Source organism: Bombina bombina, unplaced genomic scaffold (assembly GCF_027579735.1).
Source record: "Bombina bombina isolate aBomBom1 unplaced genomic scaffold, aBomBom1.pri scaffold_553, whole genome shotgun sequence".
Classification (NCBI taxonomy): domain Eukaryota; kingdom Metazoa; phylum Chordata; class Amphibia; order Anura; family Bombinatoridae; genus Bombina; species Bombina bombina.
In genome coordinates, this window is record NW_026511210.1 from 211205 (window position 1) to 232195 (window position 20991).

Below are 20991 nucleotides of genomic sequence, written 5' to 3' on the forward strand. Positions count from 1 at the left end.
GCGGTGTGCGGTCGGCAGATTAGGGGTTAAAAATTTTTATTAGAGTGGCGGCGATGTGGGGGGGCCTCGGTTTAGGGGTACATAGGTAGTTTATGGGTGTTAGTGTACTTTAGAGCACAGTAGTTAAGAGCTTTATGAACCGGCGTTAGCCCAGAAAGCTCTTAACTCCTGGCTTTTTTCTGCGGCTGGAGTTTTGTCGTTAGATTTCTAATGCTCACTTCAGCCACGACTCTAAATACCGGCGTTAGAAAGATCCCATTGAAAAGATAGGATACGCAAATGGCGTAGGGGGATCTGCGGTATGGAAAAGTCGCGGCTGCAAAGTGAGCGTTAGACCCTTTCCTGACTGACTCTAAATACCAGCGGGCGGTAAAAACCAGCGTTAGGAGCCCCTAACGCTGGTTTTGACTGCTAACGCCAAACTCTAAATCTAGGCGATAATATTGTGCAAAAGCTTTGGTTATCTCTTGGGGATTAGAAGTGAGAGTCCCGTCCTGTCTATGAATAGAGGGTATTGCAAATAGTTTGGTTCTCTCCCTCAATTTATATGCCAGATATTTATCAGGCTTATTTACGTACACATAGTAGTGTGCCCTCAACCTCAAAGCAGCCCGGATTGAATTTTCCTTTAAAATTGTAGATAATTCTTTTACTTTAGACTGAAGAGAATTGTATATTCCCGAGGATAAAGTACGCTTATGCTCCCGCTCAAGTGTCTCAACCTCTCTCTGAAGTGTGTTCACTATTTGTGTTGATTGCCTTACCATCATTGATTTCTCTTTAATAAGCAAGCCCCTCAATACAGGTTTGTGTGCCGCCCAGACTATTAACGGGTCACCCGTGGATCCCACGTTTACCTGCCAATATTCCTTCAATGCTATTCTTATCCTTTCGTATACTGCTGGGTTCCTAAGGAGCGTTGGGTTGTATGTCCATGACCTTGGACAAGCAAAATGTAAAATGCCTGCTAGTTCTAAAATTACTAATGAGTGATCGGACCATACACATGATTGCGTGTTTGATGCAACTAAGTTAGAAATCAGTATTTGACTAACAAAAATATAGTCTAGGGTAGAGTATGAGTTATGTGCCGGTGAGTAATATGTGTATTCGTGTGTAGAGTTGCCCACTGCCCCCCATGAGTCTATAAGGTTGTGCGCTCCCAACGAGTCCCTAATTGACTTAACAATTGAATTATGTCGATGTTGTTTACTTGACTGTCCCTTCATTTCCCCTCCAGAAAAGGAGGTCATGGAGACATTAAAGTCTCCCCCCAAGATTATTCTATCACGTGACCACTGGGTAAGATGTTGCAAGATTTTTTCAAAGAAGGCATTTTGTGTCTCATTGGGTGCATACACATTACAAAGAGTAACTTTAGTATTCTGAATTGTGCCTCTTACTATCACAAACCTACCTTCTGTATCCCTAATTTCACTGTCCAGTATAAAATCTAAAGATTTATGTAATAGGATTGTCACCCCCCCTTTTTTTTGTTTCTGTCGTAGAGTGGAAATGATGGGGGAACTGCTGTGTCCAGTATCTAGGAATTGTCTGCGCTAAAAAGTGCGTTTCCTGAAGAAATATAATGTTTGCATTTAACTTCAGGTATTGTGTCATTGCCGTACACCTTTTAGTATCTGTATTTAAACCCCTAACGTTATGGGAGATTAGTTTCATTTTATGTGACATCAGTAATCCCTTTCGTCTTCCTCCCCATCCTCTCTGTGTATCCTATATCATAGAATCTGTCCGAACCCCAGGAAATCCCCCTACCAACCTTATTTCCCAATACCTGTATTCTCTTCGTACTTCTAGACTTTCTTAATCTCCCTTCTCTACACCTGTTAGGAAACACCTGGTTTAAAAAAACAAAAATGAAATAACAAGAAAATGTGAACATGACAACAGAAACTTTGTCAATCCCATCAGGATTCCAACACATTGTATACCTAAGTGCAGATAATAGCATCACTTAATCATTATGGCATAATATACATCTGAAGTATAGGTAAGAATAAAAAGAGAAAACAAAACATAGCAATGAGGTTAACCTTTCTGGATATATATTAAAAAAATAAAATAATTTAAGATTATTCTAAACAGAAACAAAAGCAAGCATAAAACCTGCAACGGACTGTCCTTCCTTGATACCTGCTATGGGGAAAAGGGAACAAAACAAGGAGACATGTCCATATCCACAATCATAATTTTCTTGCTTGTAGAGTTGGTCCCCTAGATAAGGTCCATAAAGAAAAACATCCCCCCTCCCCCTTCCAATCCGTGATAACTAGAAACAAACAAAACATAGAAAGCAAAACTTTTGCATAATGTCATTGTACTTATCTGACCCTTTGTATTTGTCCTTACGGGCCCCAATAGTTCAGAGCTAGCTCCTCTGCTTCAACCGAATTATGTTCATAAAAAGGGAAGAAAGAAGAAACAAATTCCTTCATCTCACAGAAAAAGAGGAAAAAACCCTTCCGCGAACTCCATTGTGGTCAGGTCTTCCACTTCTTCTCTGGTATCCTAGCCAATTGCTTTTGGCGAGGCTTTCCTCCCTGATTGGGCTGATTAGAAGTTGCTTCCTGCTGGAGTATAGCTGGGGGGTCCATCTTCATCCTACGGCAAATTTCTGGCATCTCCTGAGGGTCCTTGATAGAGAATGTCCTGTTTTCCCACGTTATGTGGAGAGCAAACGGGAAGCCCCATCGATATGGAACTTGATTTTTCCTCAACAAGGAAGTCAGCGGTCTGAGGGAGCTTCTTCTTTGTAGGGTCCTCAGGCAAAGATCCTGAAAAAAACTGAATGATGTTCCCCTGGTACTTAAAGGTGGGATTCTTCCTTGCTGCTGCCAGTATTTCTTCCCGCTCTTTAAAGCGCAGCATCTTGATGATAACATCTCTGGGGGGTTCTTCCCCCTTAGGTTTAGGCCTAAGTGCCCTATGTGCCCTTTCCATTTGAAAACTGTCATCTCCTCCTGACCCAGTAATGCTCTGGAAGAGATTGAGCAAGTATGCATTCAGTTGTTTAGGGCCTATCGATTCTGGGACTCCTTTTAATCGGAGATTAGATCTTCGGCTGCGATTTTCCAGATCTTCTAGTTTATCATAAATATCTTCTATTTCTGATTGTTGAGAAGTGACTTTATCCGTTACTGCGTTCAGATCTTCTACCATTGGGTCACCATTTTCCTCTAAGGAGTTTAGTCGTGATCCCAAGTCAACTATCTCTTGTTTTAATTCTGATATGCTGTTAGTTACAGAGTTTTGCAAAGTTTCCATTTTTTCTAGCAATCTCTCAAAATTGACATTAATGTCCTGTTTGGAAACCAGATGATCCAAGTCTGCTTTGGTTAAGGGCCTTGAGTCCTCCAATTTTTCCTTAGTACCTTCCTCCACCTCCCCTTCGTCATCTGAATCTTGCGTTTGAGTGTCAGATAATTTATCTCCTTTCAAAGGTTTGAAGAAGTTAGCTGTAGATTATTTATTTAGTGAAGGCGTTTTAAAATTTTTCCTGGCAGCCATCTTAGCCTGCCCTTGTTCTCCTGTCAGATGTGGTGCGCTGTATGAAAATTTAATTTTCAAGAGAACCGAGTGTCCATCTATAGTTAAAGTGCCAGGATCTTTATTCTTGACAAGGATGTAGATAATATTTCCTCAAGCACCTTCCAGTATATTATATATTTTAAAAGGCCAGTATGTCACAAAAATTCTTCCTCTATATATAGCATGCTGCTTGGTATCAAAGGAGCATAGTGAAGTCTCTAAAGACCAGTTGTGTCTTGTATGATGTATGAGCTCCCATAAAATCTCTATTAAATATCCGGAGCTATATTATCTGTGTGGACTCTTCTTATTTGCATTATTAAACTGTCAGCCCCTTCATTTCAGAATAAACTCTTAAATCTGAAGCGCTGCATATTTCAACTGACAGCTTTTCCAGTCATGGCCTCTATGTTTATCCCTAGCTTCACTATCCAAAAACCAGTGTCATAGCTACTGATTTGTGACTGAGGAGGAGCAAAGGTCAGGACTTATTGTATGTATATAAAAAAGAAGAAGAAATGACTCCCCACATGGCCTGATCTTTTGCACAGTGTATGAGCCTTCTAATCTACTATGGGCATTCAGGATCAGTGTTTTTCTATCTTGCCAGGTACCTTATAGTTTATGCAGGCATGTCCCTTTATCGTTTACCCACTAGGCTCTCTATAGACCATTCAGCTGGATCCCCCGGTCTATATAGTTATAGCAGTCCGGCCCTCCATATGTACTTTCTAATCCTCCGTTCTCCCTTTGCTGCTCTCCCCCTCTTACATTGATGCAGCACACTGTGATATCCCCTCTGCTTTCCCCTCCGGCCACCTCCGTTAAGCTGGGCGCTCTCTCTCTGAGAGCCGTGTCAAAAGCTGTAGTAATGGCGTCTGAGCCGCTGGTGCACTAACCCCCCCTGTGAGGCTTTTTATATCCGAGGGGTTGCAGCTCTCTTGAAGTTACTGCAGATGTTGCTCCTTGTTTATGGCTCCTCTTTTGCTGGTTCTCTTACCACCTACATCACTCTGTTGGCTGAAATGCCCTATATTCTGCACGGAGCTCTTCACCTACACTTCCATTCCTTAGCTCCTCCAGGCTCCGCCCCCCCCCCCGTGGGAAGTGTTTTTAAGGAGACAGAGTAGTTGATGAGAGGACAGCATAGGGGATGAAAGAAGGGAGGATGAGATATGGATAGTGTAGGCATTGTTGTTATAGGGACATGCAGTGAGTTTTGGAGAAGGGCAGACAGAGAGAGCAGAAAAGACACAGGGGTCAATTTATCAAGCTCCGTATGGAGCTTGATGCCCCGTGTTTCTAAAGACAGCTGCTCCATAACCTGTCCGCCTGCTCTGAGACGGCGGACAGAGATCAACCCAATCGAATACGATTGGATTGATTGACACCCCCTGCTAGCGGTCGTTTGGCCGCGAGTCTGCAGGGGGCGGTATTGCACCAGCAGTTCACAAGAACCGCTGGTTCAATGATAAATGCCGATAGCGCATGCTCTCAGCATTTATCGATATGCAGCGGACATGATATGATACATCGCCTCATGTCCGCTCACACTATAATACATTTACCCCATAGACAGCATTGTGCAGGTGTATAGTTATTTAGTTAGTGGGACTGCAGGTTCTAACTCCAGTGAGTAACTCTGACACTTCTAACAGAGCCACTTAGAATCAAAGAGCCACGGCAGTGAGAGTAATGAACTGTTGCCTAATTGTTACTGAACTCTGCCTGTCTGACCACTCTGCCTGTTTAACCCCTAAACTGCTGGATTGCCTAATTGTTACTGAACTCTGCCTGTCTGACCACTCTGCCTGTTTAACCCCTAAACTGCTGGATTGTCTAATTGTTCCGGAATTCTGCCTGTCTGACCACTCTGCTGTTTAACCCCTGAATTGCTGGATTGTCTAATTCTTACTGAACTCTGCCTGTCTGACCACTCTGCCGTTAAAACCCTGAACTGCTGGATTGCCTTACTGCTGCTGAACACTGCTTGCCTCTGACCACTCTTCTGATAAACCCCTGAACTGCTGTTACTGTGGATTGCCTGATTGTTGCTGAACTCTGCTTGCCTGACTACTTTCCAGTTATTCCTTGTAGTGCAGAGAAGGATTGCCCCTCTAATGTGAGTACTGTTACCTCATTTACTTAGCTATTCTCTTGTTCTGGGATATTTCCTTATCCTTCCACTTGACGCTGGGATAAGAAGACTACTGGCCAAGTTTGGTCTGATAGGGAAATATCCCACAAGCATTACATTATACTTGGGCCATGGACCCAAATGAGGTAGCTAGAGCAATCTCTCTTCAGGGACAGATGCTGGGAACCCACGCCTCATACCTGCAAAACCTGGATTCCAAATTGGAGACAATTACTACTATGCTCTCCTCACTTGTTGCAGAGAAGAATGCTGTGCCTGTTGCCACATAGCCTGTCCTTTCTGCTAGTACCGCAACCTCCTCCCCTGCTTCTGGTAGCATATCCGGATACCGCTGTCTGACAAGTTTGATAGCACTACTGACTACAGGGGTTTTCTAAACCAGTGCAGATTGCATTTCCGCAATGACCCTCATACCTTCCAGTCTCATCAGTCAAAGTTTACCTTTATTATTTATTTGTTGAAAGACAAGGCCCTAGCCTGGGTCTCTCCCCACTTGGCATACGGTGCTTAACTCCTGAACGATGCTGATACCTTAATTTCTGCATTATCTTCCGTATTTGGGACTGCTGGTCGCACTTCTGCTGCAGAGTACTCTATCCTGAATCTCCGTCAGAGCAACAGATCTGTGGCACAGTATGCCATTGAGTTTCGCACCTTAGCACTGAGACCAGTTGGGATAGCAGTGCTATCAAGGCGGCCTTCTGGAGAGGCCTGCATAAACGCATCAAGGATGAGCTCACTTATCGTGATGTTCCCTCTTCCCTGGATGATTTTATAGCACTCTGCATCAGTATGGATTCTCGCTTTCAGGAAAGACAAGCTGAGAGAGAGAACTTGCAGAATCCTTCCCTCTCCTCCTCCTGCCCGTCCAGCCAATAGACTGTCCTCTACCCTTCCAGCATCTCCCGTTATCTCTGAAGAGGAACCTATGGATCTCTCTTACCTTAAATCCTCAGAATCTGAAAGACAGAGAAGAAGGAGATTAAGACTGTGCTTCCATTGTGGTTTTAATGCACACCAACTTAAGAATTGTGATATATTGCCGGGAAAAGCCAACACTCAGAGGATGCGGGGGGTACCTCTAAGCATGGCCACTACTAATCCCCCTCACTCTTCTTGGATCTTGGTACCTATTACCCTCACCTTTCTCCACAACTCTGTCCATGCTCAGGCCTTTGTAGATTCAGGGGCAGCCGGAAATTTCATAGATCACCGTTTTATGATTCACGCAGGGTTGCCTCTTCTCCAGAAAAACACAATGTCTAAAAATAACCACTCTGGATGGCACTTCTCTTGGATCAGGTTTAATACATTTCAAATCAGCAACCCTAACCATGACTGTCGGGGTCCTACATTCTAAACAGTTGCAGTTCAATGTCATCCATTCTCCAGCACAACCAGTTATCCTTGGTCTTCCTTGGCTATGTAAACACAATCCTCAATTCGACTGAACTGAGGGACAGTTGGCCTCCTGGGGTAAATCCTGCTTTCACTCCTGCCTGGCTAAGGTTACTCCGCTGCATCACATTCCTATAGACAGCCTTCTGACCCCTAATCTTCCCTCAGTATATGCAGAAGTTATGGATGTCTTTGAAAAGAGAGCAGCTAATGTGCTGCCACCTCACCATCCTTACGACTGCAAAATTGACCTCTTTCCTGGAGAACAATTCAAGGAACACCAGTGAGTCAGACAAAAAGTGCTCATATAAAAAATATTATTTATTTTTCAAAACACAAAGGTTTAAAATCCATAAACAATGCAAAAAAGGGATTCAGCTAATCCATATATATCTGTCTTATGCGTTTCGGCCCCCAGGCCTTACTCATAGACATAATAAAATACTCTAACTGCCTTCTTTAAATATACTCTTACCTAATTGGCTATGGAAAAACCTGAATAACTATTTGTTGCTTCTTAATTGCACTAATAGCTACCGGAGTAGAAGTTTAACACACTGCTGGCCAAATTGGTTATGCATAGTTATTTAAAGATTGGGGTTAGCAATTATTTTAAATTTACTGAGTAGTGACATTTTAGAAATCACAGCTATACCTATATCTAACCCAATTGACTATGCATACTCATTACAAAGATATAGCCACCATATGTGTTACATTTAGAATATTAAATAGTTGTATTTTAAGATTCTCAGTTGTACCTATTGGACCCTTAACTGGTCAGATTGAACAGTCTAAAGTTTGTTTGTGACAAATAAGTAAAATACAAATAATAATAATATTTCCTGGAGCCCCACTTCCTAAAGGGTGGACTTATCTGCTCTCCAAAGGTGAAACCAAGGCCATGGAGGAATACATGCAAGAGAACCTAGCTAAAGGTTTTATTTGTCCTTCCACCACTCCTGCCGAGGCTGGCTTCTTTTTTGTCAGTAAAAAGGATGGTGGTCTCAGACCCTGTATTGACTACAGAGCCCTAAACAACATCACAATCAAGAATCGTTATCCTATTCCTTTGATCACTAAATTATATGATTCGCTCCAAAATGCTTGCTACTTTTTTAAGTTGGATCTACAGTGGGGCCTACAATCTCATTCGTATCTTCCCAGGACATGAGTGGAAGACTGCCTTCAACACAAGATCAGGGCATTATGAATACCTCGTAATGCCTTTTGGGTTATGCAATGCCCCTGCTGTCTTTCAAGCATTCGTCAATGATAACTTCCGTGACCTTCTTAAAGGGACATAATACTCATATGCTAAAATACTTGAAACTGATGCAGTATAACTGTAAAAAGCTAACAGGAAAATATCACCTGAGCATCTCTATGTAAAAAAGGAAGATATTTTACCTCACAATCTCCTCAGCTCAGCAGAGTAAGTTCTGTGTAAAAAGTTATACTTCAGTTACTGCCCAGCTGCAGGTAAAAAAAAATAATGAAGAAATGAACAGCAGCCCATCAGCATCAACAGTGCTGAGGTCATGAACTCTTTTACTGTGATCTCATGAGATTTCACTTAACTCTTATGAGCTTTCATAGTAAACTTCCTTAAACTTAACAGGGAAATAAGATGAGTGTTCACGAAGCTCGCTCCTTTCGCTGTCCCGGGACAGACATACTGATTTGCTGCTTAGAAGTCCTTTACAATGGGATGTGGCTACTGAGGAACTTTTGATGAAAAATATCTTTCTTTTTTACATAGAGATGTTCAGGTGGTATTTTCTAGTCAGCTTTTTACAGCTATGCTGCATCACTTTCAAGTGTTTCAACATTTGGGTATCATGGCCCTTTAATCTCACAGTCATAGTCTATTTGGATGACATTCTCATATGCTCCTCCACCCTTGAGTAGCATCATGAGAATGTAAAACAGGTACTCCTTTGCCTCAGAAACAATTCTCTAGTAGCCAAGCTGGAGAAATTTGAGTTTGATCAAGTCCAGATTCAGTTCCTTGGATATGTCATCTCAAAGGAGGATTTTGCTATGAATCCTACAAAGCTAACTGCAGTTCTGGAATGGCCTCAACCCACCTCATTAAAGGAACTTCAGAGATTCTTGGGGTTTTCCAACTACTATCGCAAGTTTATAAAGAACTTCTCCAAGATTGTGGCTCCACTCACTGAGCTGACTAAACGAAACAGAGACTGTAAAAACTGGCCTCCAGTTGTTGTGGACACCTTCTCTGGACTAAAGATAGCTTTTTGTACTGCTCCTGTGCCACGTCATCCTGATCCTGATTTACAATTCACCTTAGAGGTTGATGCCTCTGAAATAGGAGCTGGTGCAGTCTTAACCCAAAGAGACCCTTCGACCTCCAAGTTGCATACTGTGGCTTTTTTTTCTAAGCGGTTTTCTCCTGCAGAGAGGAATTAAGACGTGGGAAATCGTGAACTCCTAGCCATCAAGATGACCCTTACTGAATGGCGTCACTGGCTAGAAGGTACTACAAACCCCATTCAGATTGTCACGGATCACAAAAACCTGACGTACTTAGAATCTGCACATCGACTCAATCCTCGACAGGCCAGGTGGGCCTTATTCTTTTCCCGTTTCAACTTTATAGTCTCTTACCTTCCTGGGACCAGGAATAAAAAGGCTGATGCCCTTTCCTGTCAGTTTCCTCAGCCTAACAACTCTTCTAAAGTTCCTATCAAACACATCATGCCACCCTCCCTTGTGGTTGCTCAGCTCAACACCTCTCTTCTTCAAAGACTGCAACGTGCCCAGTCAAGAAAACTTTCCGAAGCCCCTGTGACTCCAGAGATCCTTTATATTCCTCCAAACCTTCGCACTCCTGTGCTATCCTGGGCTCATGACAAGAACCTTTAAACTCCTTTCCCAACACGTGTGGTGGCCTACCATGAAATGGGACTTGTGCTGTTAATAAGACTCCCGTTCTCTACCTCATGGCCTACTTCAACCATTGTCCACACCTAAAGAACCATGGATACACATAGCCATGGACTTTGTTGTAGACCTCCCTCATTCTGACCATCATACTGTCATCTGGGTTGTGGTGGATCGGTTCTCCAAACTTGCTAACTTTGTACCCTTATCTAAGTTACCTATAGCCCAATAATTGTCCACTCTGTTTCTGTTACACGTGGTACGCCTCCATGGTATACCCATAAATATCATCTCTGACAGAGGACCTCAATTTATTTCCACCTTTTGGAGTAGCTTCTGCAAATTACTTGGAACCAATGTTTCTTTGTCCTCTGGTTGTCACCCCCAGACTAACGGGCAGACGGAGAGAACCAATCAGGATCTTGAAGCTTATCTCAGAACATATGTCAATTCACAGCATACTAATTGGTCTGAGCTGTTACCCCTAGCTGAACTGGCAAATAATACTCATTGGCATTCTTCTCTACAATGCTCTCCTTTACAAGCTGCAGCTGGTTATCAGCCTTGTGTTTTTCATCTTCTGTTCAGTCTACAGGAGTTCCTGCTGCAGAACGTCGCTTCACTGACCTCACTATCCATTGGCAACGAATATGCTCTCAGTTACGCTCAGCTGTCTCCAGATACAAAAGCTTTGCTGACCATCATCAAGATGCTATTCGTGCCTTTTCTGCAGGTGATCGTGTATGGGTCTCTACTTGACATATCCGCTTACGTCAACCTTGTCACAAATTAGGGCCTCGATATATTGGTCCTTATAAAGTTCTCAAGAGACTTTCTCCTGTTGCCTATAGAGTGGCCTTCCCTAAGGCCTTACACATTCACCCAGTCTTTCACATCTCCCTGCTCAAACCCTAAATCACGAGTATACTCAATGTATACTCAAGTCAGACGTCTTCCTTCTCCACTCATGATTGAAGGGGAGCCGGAGTATGAGGTTGCTAGGATCCTGGACTCCAGACTTAAACACAGGCAGCTCCAATACTTCATTCACTGGAAGGGTTACTCTGTGGCAATTCATTCCTGGGTTCCTGCCCGTGATGTGCATGCTCCTTCTTTGGTCTCCAGATTCCATGCTGCTCAACATTTGAAACCAATTATGGTTTGAGTGGGGGGCTATGTCACGCCGCTCCTCTGTCTCCATTTCCGGCCGCCAATCCGTTGTCATGGTCATTGCCATGGACATGACTGTTGCTTCAGGCGCACAGCGATGACGTCATCGATGGACGCCCTGTCTTTCCTGATGCTAGAACGGATCCCACCTGTGCTCCCCTTGGCGCAAATCTTGCCTCCTATGTAAGTACCTCGGTTGTTCTCATCTATGCCCAAGTATAGGTGTTGCTGTGTGTACTCCTGGGTGCTTATATTTTGCTGAACCGCTGTTGCATAATTGTTACTGAACTCTGCCTGTCTGACCACTCTGCCTGTTTAACCCCTAAACTGCTGGATTGCCTAATTGTTACTGAACTCTGCCTGTCTGACCACTCTGCCTGTTTAACCCCTAAACTGCTGGATTGCCTAATTGTTACTGAACTCTGCCTGTCTGACCACTCTGCCTGTTTAACCCCTGAATTGCTGGATTGTCTAATTCTTACTGAACTCTGCCTGTCTGACCACACTTCTGATTAACCCCTGAACTGCTGTTACTGTGGATTGCCTGATTATTGCTGAACTCTGATTGCCTGACTACTCTCTAGTTATTCCTTGTAGTGCCGAGAAGGATTGCCCTTCTACTGTGAGTACTGTTACCTCATTTACTTATCTATGTTCTTGTTCTGGGATATTTCCTTATCCTTCCAATTGATGCCGGGATAAGAAGACTACTATAGAAATATCCCATGAGCATTACAGATAGAAAGTTAAAACCATCCCACTTTATTTCATGAAGATGCAGAGTGCAAGTGATTTGCTGTATTATACACAGACTTTGCACTGGACCACTGTGGTGAGTATATCTATATATATATGTGTGTGTGTGTGTATGTATATATATATATATATATATATATATATATATATATATATGTGTGTGTGTGTGTATGTATATATATATGTGTGTGTGTGTGTGTATATATATATGTGTGTGTGTGTGTGTATATATATATATATATATATATATATATATATATATATATATATATATATATATAAATATAAATATATATAAAATAAACCCTTAAATGGGCAAAAAACTGCATTATATATGAGCTTAAGGTTTGCTACTTGCGTGCTTAGAAACTTTTTCAATGCATTTGTCAAAGTCTGTCGGACAATAGAGTTCCTCTCTCACAGTGACGTAATAAAGTATTTCATTGTGAGGTCTAAAAAGAAATCAGGAAACAGTGAAGCTTTTGTAAGAAGAGAAAACTATTGACACACCTTAATAAACAGGTACCTTTGAATAGTGCAGGAAATTGATCTTTTTTTTCCCCCAAAGGAGTGGTTCATATATTCTCAATGGATCAATTTTCTCTTCAGTGCCTTGTCTAACCATAACACTGGTAAATTATTTCATTTTAATTGTATTACTGTAGGACTCAGCTATGGGATTTGCCTTGACGCTCCCAAGTGAGCTTGTTGCTCCTATGTTATTTGCTGTACAATATAGCTCAAACTGTTCAGTAACTGCTGGCTCACTAGCAGTACAATCAGTGTCAGGTTGAGAGTCATTCCCAGCATTATCGCAAGCTGATACACTTATGTTGTCCTCAAAGTCCTCAGTAGACTTTACATCCATGTTAGGGAATTCTGTGCATTCATTGCTTTGCTCTTTATTGTCATTGCTGCTTGGTTCCTCGAGTAGAGTATCAGCTGCAGTGTCTGGTCGAAGATGACGCCTGTTGCGTCTCAGTTTCTGTCCACACTTGGTTTTGATTATATATGACCTTGGTGAATTAGCTTCACTGACAATTCGAGCAGGTTCCCATGTATCCCCAGTGACTCTGTGTCTCACAGCTTGCCCAGCCCTGAGTGGACCAAGTAACTTGGTAGATTTGTCAAAATACAGCTTTTGCTTTTTCATGTTTATGTTCCTCTGACCTGTTACCTGATCCTGTGGGATAGTCTGAGGCTGCAATTTCTGTGGTGCAATAGGCACTGTGGTCCTCAGTGCTCTACCCATGAGCAGCTGTGCAGGTGAACATAAACCCTCCATGGGTGTTGCACGATAGTTTAACAGGCCTAGGTACACATCCTGCCCTGATGATTGTGCTTTTCTGATAATGGATTTGGCTATGCCAACATACTTCTCAGCTAAACCATTGGCCTGTGAGTGATACGGACTTACTGGTTTGTGCCTGACTCCCCATTCACGCAGAAAGCACTGGAATTCAGCACTTGAGAATTGCGGGCCATTATCAGACACAAGTTCTTCACACACTCCATGTCTCGAGAGTATTGTTTTGAAAGCCCATATGATTGCTGATGCTTTTAGATTTCTCAGCTGTACTAACTCAAAGAATTTGCTGTAGTAATCTACTACTATCAGGTAGTGGTTGTCCTCAAAATGAAAAATATCTGTGGCCAGTCTCTGCCATGCCCGTGAAGGAGTGTTCCATGGTGTGAGAGGTTCTTTTGCATTGTTTTTTTGAAATGTCTGGCAGGTTTCACATGTCTTCACAAGTGTCTCAATATCAAGGTCCAAATTAGGCCAGTAAACCACATCCCGTGCTCTGCGCTTACAAAGAGTAATGCCCAAATGTCCCTGGTGAATTTGCTCCAATATTTCTGCCTGCTGTGATTTAGGAATAACAATACGGTCACCCATGAATATGATATCCGTATGAAAGGATAGTTCATTTCTCACAGGCCAGAATCCCTGCAACTCAGGAGAAAGCTTCTTTCGTTTTTCTGGCCAGCCATTGCACATGACACGAATTAGTTTTTCTAGTACTTTATCTTGTTTGGTATCTTGTCTAATTTTTTCCAGCCGTACATCAGCTATTGGAATATTTACTAGTACTGTATGTACCTGTTCTTCCAATTCAGGTTCATCCCGTGCTTCATGTCCTTCTGGAAACACCCTAGACAGCGTATCTGCCATCGGAATTTCCTTTCCTGGTTTATATTTCACTGTGAGATCATACTGTTGTAGTTTCATAACCATCCTCTGCAGGCGTGGAGGTATAGCAGATAGTGGTTTTTGCATGATGTACTCCAATGGTTTGTGATCAGTTTCCACAACCACTGGGCGACCATAGATATACTGGTGAAATTTCTCACATCCATTTACAATGGCCAACATCTCCTTCTCAATTTGAGCATAATTGGCTTGTGTTGTTGTCAGAGCTCGTGAAGCATATGCAACAGGATGTCCTTGTTGCATTAGCACAGCACCTAACCCAAACTGGGATGCATCCACTTGAAGCACAGTGTTGCAGTTTACGTCAAAATATTTCAGTATTGGCCCTGGATGTTTAGTGATCAGTTTTTTTACTTTCTCAAATGTCTTTTCCATGTTTGCGTCCCAAGACCAAATAGCATCCCTTTGTAGCAATGCACGTAGTGGGGCTGTCAGCTGAGCGAGGCCCTGAGAAAACTTGGATAGATAATTAAAAATGCCTAATGATGTCTCTAGTTCCTTCCTGGAGGATGGGGCCTTCATGCTAATAACTGCTGTTATCTTCTTTGGATCAGGCTTTAAACCCTCTTTGGTTAGAAGGTGTCCAAAATATGTAACCTCTTCTACCCCAATTTGCATTTTGTTTGGATTGAGTTTAAGATTTTTCTCCCGACACCGCTTGAGTAAGGCAATAAGGTTTTTGTCATGTTCTGTACGATCCTTTCCATAAACCAGCAAATCATCAATTATTACTTCAACACCATGTAGACCAGCAATCAACTCATGTGATTTCTTTTGAAATATCTCCTGAGCAGAAGCAATGCCGAAAGGTACCCTTGTGAAACGCCATCGTCCAAAGGGGGAGTTGAAAGTGGTCAGGTGACTGCTGGGTTCATCAAGACGCAATTGCCAGTAACCAGATTGTGCATCTAGTACACTAAACACTGTTGCTCCTACTAGCTTGTGAGCTATATCATCTATGGTGGGGAGTTTGTAGTGTTCTCTCATTATTACTTTGTTCAAATCACGTGGGTCAATGCAAATACGAATTGCGCCTGTGTTTTTCTTCTCTACCACAACCATAGAACTGACCCATTCTGATGGTTCTGTGACCTTTTTTACTACCCCCAACTTCTCCATCCTAGTTAGTTCTTGTTTGACTTTAGCCTCAAGGGATAGAGGTATTTTCCTTGGGGCATGAATGACAGGCTGTGCACCCTCTTTTATACGTATGCGGCTAATCCCTGGGAGGCACCCTAGGCCTTTGAATAGATCACTGTACTCATGCTTAATGTTGTCCTTTGACAGTTCGCTGCACCCACCATCCACAGCCATAATGATCTTTACAAGTCCAATATCTTTACTTGTTTTTAGACCTAATACTGCTGGGGCTTTTGTTTCTATCACAAACAATTGTAAGACCTTTTCAGATCCCTTGTAAAAACATTTTGCATGGCAGCGACCCATCACTTTCAGCTTTTCACCACCATATCCCAACAGTTTTGGTAGGTCTTGAGTCTCTAAGGGGAATTCATTTCTAAGGAGTTCCAGGTATGTGTGGCTTGGCACACAGTTTACTTGTGCCCCTGTATCTATTTTGAATGTGACTGGAGTTTTGTGAGCCCCTATCTGTAGGGTTACATTTGCTTCATCTGCAGACTTGTGTGATTTCTGTACTGCTGCAAGATATATTGGGGTGCAATCTGAGTCTAACCCTGCATTGTCATCATTGTCCTCTATGGCGTGTACAGCCTGTGTTTGTGTCCTTGCAATATGTGAAAACAGTTTACACACCCTGGCAAAATGTCCTCTTTTCTTGCATTTATTACATAACTGCCACCTTGCAGGACAGGCAGCATTTTTGTTGTGCATGTTTCCACAGTAGCCACAGGTTGCTTGTGTGTTACTTGTCCCAGTGTCCCACTTGCCTTTTATCCCCTTGTGTCCTCTTTCTTGCCAGTATCTGCTGCTTTGATTTTCTATAGCACTGATCTGGTGTTGTGTTCCTTCCAGTACCTGCATGTCCTTTCTTGACATTTCATATGCTCTAGCAATCCTGATGGCTTTCTCAAGATTTAAATCTTCTTCCTGCAGCAGCTTTTCCTGAACTTCTTTAAACTTACTGCCCATCAGAATACGGTCTTTTATCATATCACCTGCATCATAAAAAGCACAGTCTTTGGCAAGCAAGCGCAGCTGTGTCACCCATTCATCCACAGATTCACCTCCACACTGATTCCTCTCATAAAACATTTTCCTCTGCACTGTGATGTTTTTCCTTGGATTGCAGTATGCTTCAAACTTTGCAAACAATACCTCTGTTTTTTTTTTGTCATCTGCAGTGATATCCCCACTTGCCTGCCAGGCTCTGCATACATCACGTCCCTTTTGTCCCACACATATCAAAAAGTGTGCTGCCTTCTGTTGATCAGTCCATCTGTCTGCATCTGGGCCTGCAAACACAAGTTCAATCAGCTCCCTCCATTTTGACCAATTGTCAGAAATGTTCCCTGACTCTAAATCCAGAGAAGGAATGTTCTTTGTGCTGCTGTTTGCTGCCATGTCACTTTTCACCCCACTTCTGGTACCATGTGATGATCTTTATAATGTATTAGCAAACAGCAAGGAGAGAGAACAGGAATACAGACTTTATTCAGCAGCATCCATCTTAACAATAACTGCCCGCCCCCTCCAATCACATGACTAAAATGTTAACTGTTTGTAGTGCACAGAGTGAACTAAGCATAACTATTGAACTTAAACTATAACATAAAGCATACACATCATTACATGTCCCATCTGTCTGTGTCTGCTGCAAACACAGGTAAGGTGCCAATAAGTGCCATTATAGGGTCAGACCACAGATCCTCGTCGCCAGCTGTTATGTTCTGTGTGTAGTCAGGATTAGAACACTCAGTTGTGTGCTGTTACCTTGTGTCTGATGTCTCTTGCACATATCACTGAGACTCTGCAGCAGGAACTTTAGATAACTTTTATTCAGCTACAGCCACATGGCTATTTACTAGCAGGTTCCATCAGTAAAACTAACATGGCTTCTGATGATGTCACAGAGACCCAGACACACCCAGAGGGTGTGGTGAGCTGAGCTTAAAGCTGCAGCACTTCTAACATATAATGATAAAACAAGGTTAGTGCAAAGATACAGTAAAAGCTGCAGTAATCTTAACAGTTTGCTCCTGCCAAAATATGGTATTAATAAGTTACAATCACCTTTTTTTCATAAAAAGTTTATGAACAGTACAATTACAATGCTTTATCCTTCCAGATGCCCATAAGGTTACATTGCAGGTGCCTTTGGCTGGTTTTTGTTTTCCACTCAGCAAATTACACAATTGCAAAGATGTTTTCACTTTCAACATGCTTAAAGGACCACTAAATGTAGTAGAATTGCATAATTAACAAATGCATAATTAAAAGACAATGCAATAACACCTAATCTGAATTTCAAATAAGCAGTGGATTTTTTTTTTCTGGCAAATTTATGTGTTCTCCCATTTTCCTGCCCCTTGTACCATGTGACAGACATCAGCCAATCACAGACTAGTATATGTATACCATGTGAGCCTGTGCACATGCTCAGAAGGATCTTGTTCCCAGGAAAGTGTGAATATAAAAAGACTGTGCAAAATTTAATGTGTCTTAAAACTGCATGCTATATCTGAATCATAAAAGTTTATTTTGACTTGAGTGTCCCTTTAAGACCATTAACGACCTTCACCTTACCGTATGTCCTTATTTATAGACTCAAGATTTCTGCTTTTGCCTCACTAGGCATAAAGGGATGTAATGACCGCATTGCAAACAGGGAATCCTTTTAAATCATGTTAAACAAACACATTTAATAAAATCACATGAGTATTATAAAATCATATGAGCACTTAAATGAACATGAAACCCAAAAATTTTCTTTCATGATTTAGGTAGAACATACAATTTTATACAACTTTCCAGTTTATTTCTATTATCAAATTTGTTTCAGTCTCTTGGTATTTGTTGAAGGAGCAGCATGGCACTACTGGTTTCTAACTGACCACATGGGTGAGCCAATCGGTATATATATGCAGCCACCAATCAGGAGCTAGAACCTAGGTTCTTTGCTGCTCCTGAGCTTTCCTAGATAAACCTTTCAGCAAAGGATATCAAGAGATGGAAGCAAATTAAATAATAGAAGTAAATTGGAAAGTTGTTTAAAATTGTATTCTCTATCTAAATCATGAATCTTTAATTATGACTTTACTGTCCCTTTAACATTGGCACTAGTAACCACTAACCATAATGCTTTGCTTGGATTTTGTCAGATCCTTCTCATTCTGATGCTGCACAACTTACATATTTATAATTAATGTAACAGTTTGCAGCTTCTGATGACTGGAAGGTTTATCTGATATTAAAGGGACATAATCATAGAGGATATATTTCTGCATATTACAAACATTAAAACTGCTATATTTGTGTTAAAATGTGTTTTCCCACAGCCCTGTAATCTGCACTGTAAATCAATTCATGCTGGGAACAGTGCACAATGAGTTTTTATTTACCATTAGAATCCAGCACAAAATGATAACAGCGATTTTATTCAAGAGTAGACAGGGTCACCCTGACCTGACCTCTAACAAAAAATCTGCATCCCCAGGATAATGAGGCTGCAACAGAATTATCCACAAAAGGGACATATGGGAAATACTGAACAATCTCTTAAAGGGACATGAAACCTTAAAATTGTCTTTCATTATTCAGATAAAGAATACAATTAAAAAAAAAAAAAGTTCCCAATTTACAGCTATTATCAAATTTGCTTTGTCCTCGTGTTATTCTTTGTTGGAGAGCTATCTACATAGGTAACGTGCACATGTCTGAAGCACTACACGACAGGAAATAGTGCTGCCATCTAGTGCTCTTGCTAATGTATAACATTGTTGCAAAACTGCTGCCATATAGTGCTAAAGACACGTGCACACTCCTGAACTTACATCCCTGCTTTTCAACAAAGGATAACAAGAAAACAAAGAAAATTTGACACTAGAAGTTAAATAGAATCGTATGTTCTATCTGAACCATGAAAGAAAGATTTTGAGTTGTATGTTCCTTTAATCTAATGATAACGACTTCCCTAATGGTTTTGGTTGTTTGTCTAGAACAGGGATGGGGAACCTTGGTCCCCCAGATGTTTCAGAACTACATTTCCTATGATGCTCAACTGGACTTCAGAGTGCCTAAGCATCATGGGTAATGTAGCTCTGAAACATCAGTGCCAAGGTTTCCCATCCCTGGTTTAGAATAACACTCGCTCCTGTTATAGGCTTAATCTATTCTATAGCCTGTGAAATTATTATCAACTCTAAGCAAGATCTGGAACTGCAGAAATGTGCTATAATGTCTGCTGATTAGTAGAGACACGGAGGATGCACAACTATTGATTTTCTCACAAGTAAGGTCACTTGCCTTGGGCTGCACAGTCTACCATAGAATTGTTATTGTTTTAAAAGATAGATTCCCCAGTTTTGCATAAACAACACAGTTATATTAATACACTTTTTACATCTGTGATTACCTTGTATCTAGGAACCTTCTTCCAGCCCCCTGATGACATGACTGTGACTGTTTATTATCTATTGTCTTAAATTTAGCATTGTTTTGTGCTAGATCTTAAATAACCCCCTGTGCCTGAACACAGTGTTATCTATATGGCCCACGTGTACTTTCTGTCTCTTTGTGTTGAAAAGAGATTTAAAAAGCATGTGATAAGAGGCAGCCCTCAAAGGCTTAGAAATTAGCATGTGAGCCTACCTATGTTTAGTTTAAACTAAGAATACCAAGAGAAAAAAGCAAATTTGATGATAAAAATAAATTGGAAAGTTGATTAACATTAAAAGTCCTATCTGAATAAAGAAAGTTTAATTTATACTAGACTGTCCCTTTAAGGACAATTGCTATATTTATATCAACAACATAAACCTTGTGTTCTGAAGACCGGCTGCACTAATTCCACTGGTACAGACCCAAAAGATTCACTTCATGTCACATGTTCCATAAAAACTCTGTAGATCTGGAGATGGAAAAATAAATCTCCCTTGGAGCAGAAAATAATTGTATATTGCTATGTAAAATATTATCAGTTAGAAGCCAGAAGAAGCAAAGCAAATAATACTGGACTTTGAACTTGGCCCAATGTGATGTTTTGGGCTTCAGTTTGGGAGCTATAACTAGAGAGTTGCAGGAAAATAACTGTTTTATTGCAGCTCGGAGGGGGAAGTAACTGTAAAGGCAGACTAATCATAGGGAATATTTTACCAAACCCTACCTAATGCAATGAGAAAAGTCTCATGGTGATGCTAATTGTACAGAGAAAAAAGGGGTCTCAGTGCCTACAAAGCTCACACAGCAGGCATGTAAACACATAACGCCATAATAGTGATACAATACTAAAGAAACCTGACACATACTAGCAAAAGGCTATTGACAAAATGACATGTGGCACTGGGTCTTTACTGATGTGACCACACAGATGGCAAATATAGACTAATACCAGGGGCACTGGCATGTGCCCAGCAGAAACAAAAAGTAAATTCTGGAACCTAGGTTTTCTTCAAATTCCTGCAAATTGCATAATCCAGCTTCATACTAGAGAGTGATTGTTTAGAGCATTGGAACAAACTTTAAAAGGGACATCAATCCCACATTTTTTTCTTTTACAATCAGAAAGAGAATATCATTTTAAGCAAATTTCCAATTTACTTCTATTATCTTATTTACTTTATTCTCTTGGTATCCTTTGTTGAAGAAGCAGCAATGCACTACTGGGAGCTAGTTTATGATTTGGGTGAGCCACTAGCATGAGGCA

At 41.4% G+C, this 20991-nt stretch overlaps 1 protein-coding gene across 1 annotated transcript in view; it reads right to left on the bottom strand.

Moving 5' to 3' along the window:
* Window positions 1-2622: 2622 nt before the first annotated feature.
* The window catches only part of LOC128643649 (uncharacterized), a 71200-nt gene continuing 52831 nt past the window's right edge, over window positions 2623-20991 (bottom strand). Inside the window, exon 4 of the mRNA XM_053696475.1 lies at window positions 2623-3476. Coding sequence (XP_053552450.1) covers window positions 2623-3476 — 854 coding nt within the window. The remainder of the gene's footprint in view (window positions 3477-20991) is intronic.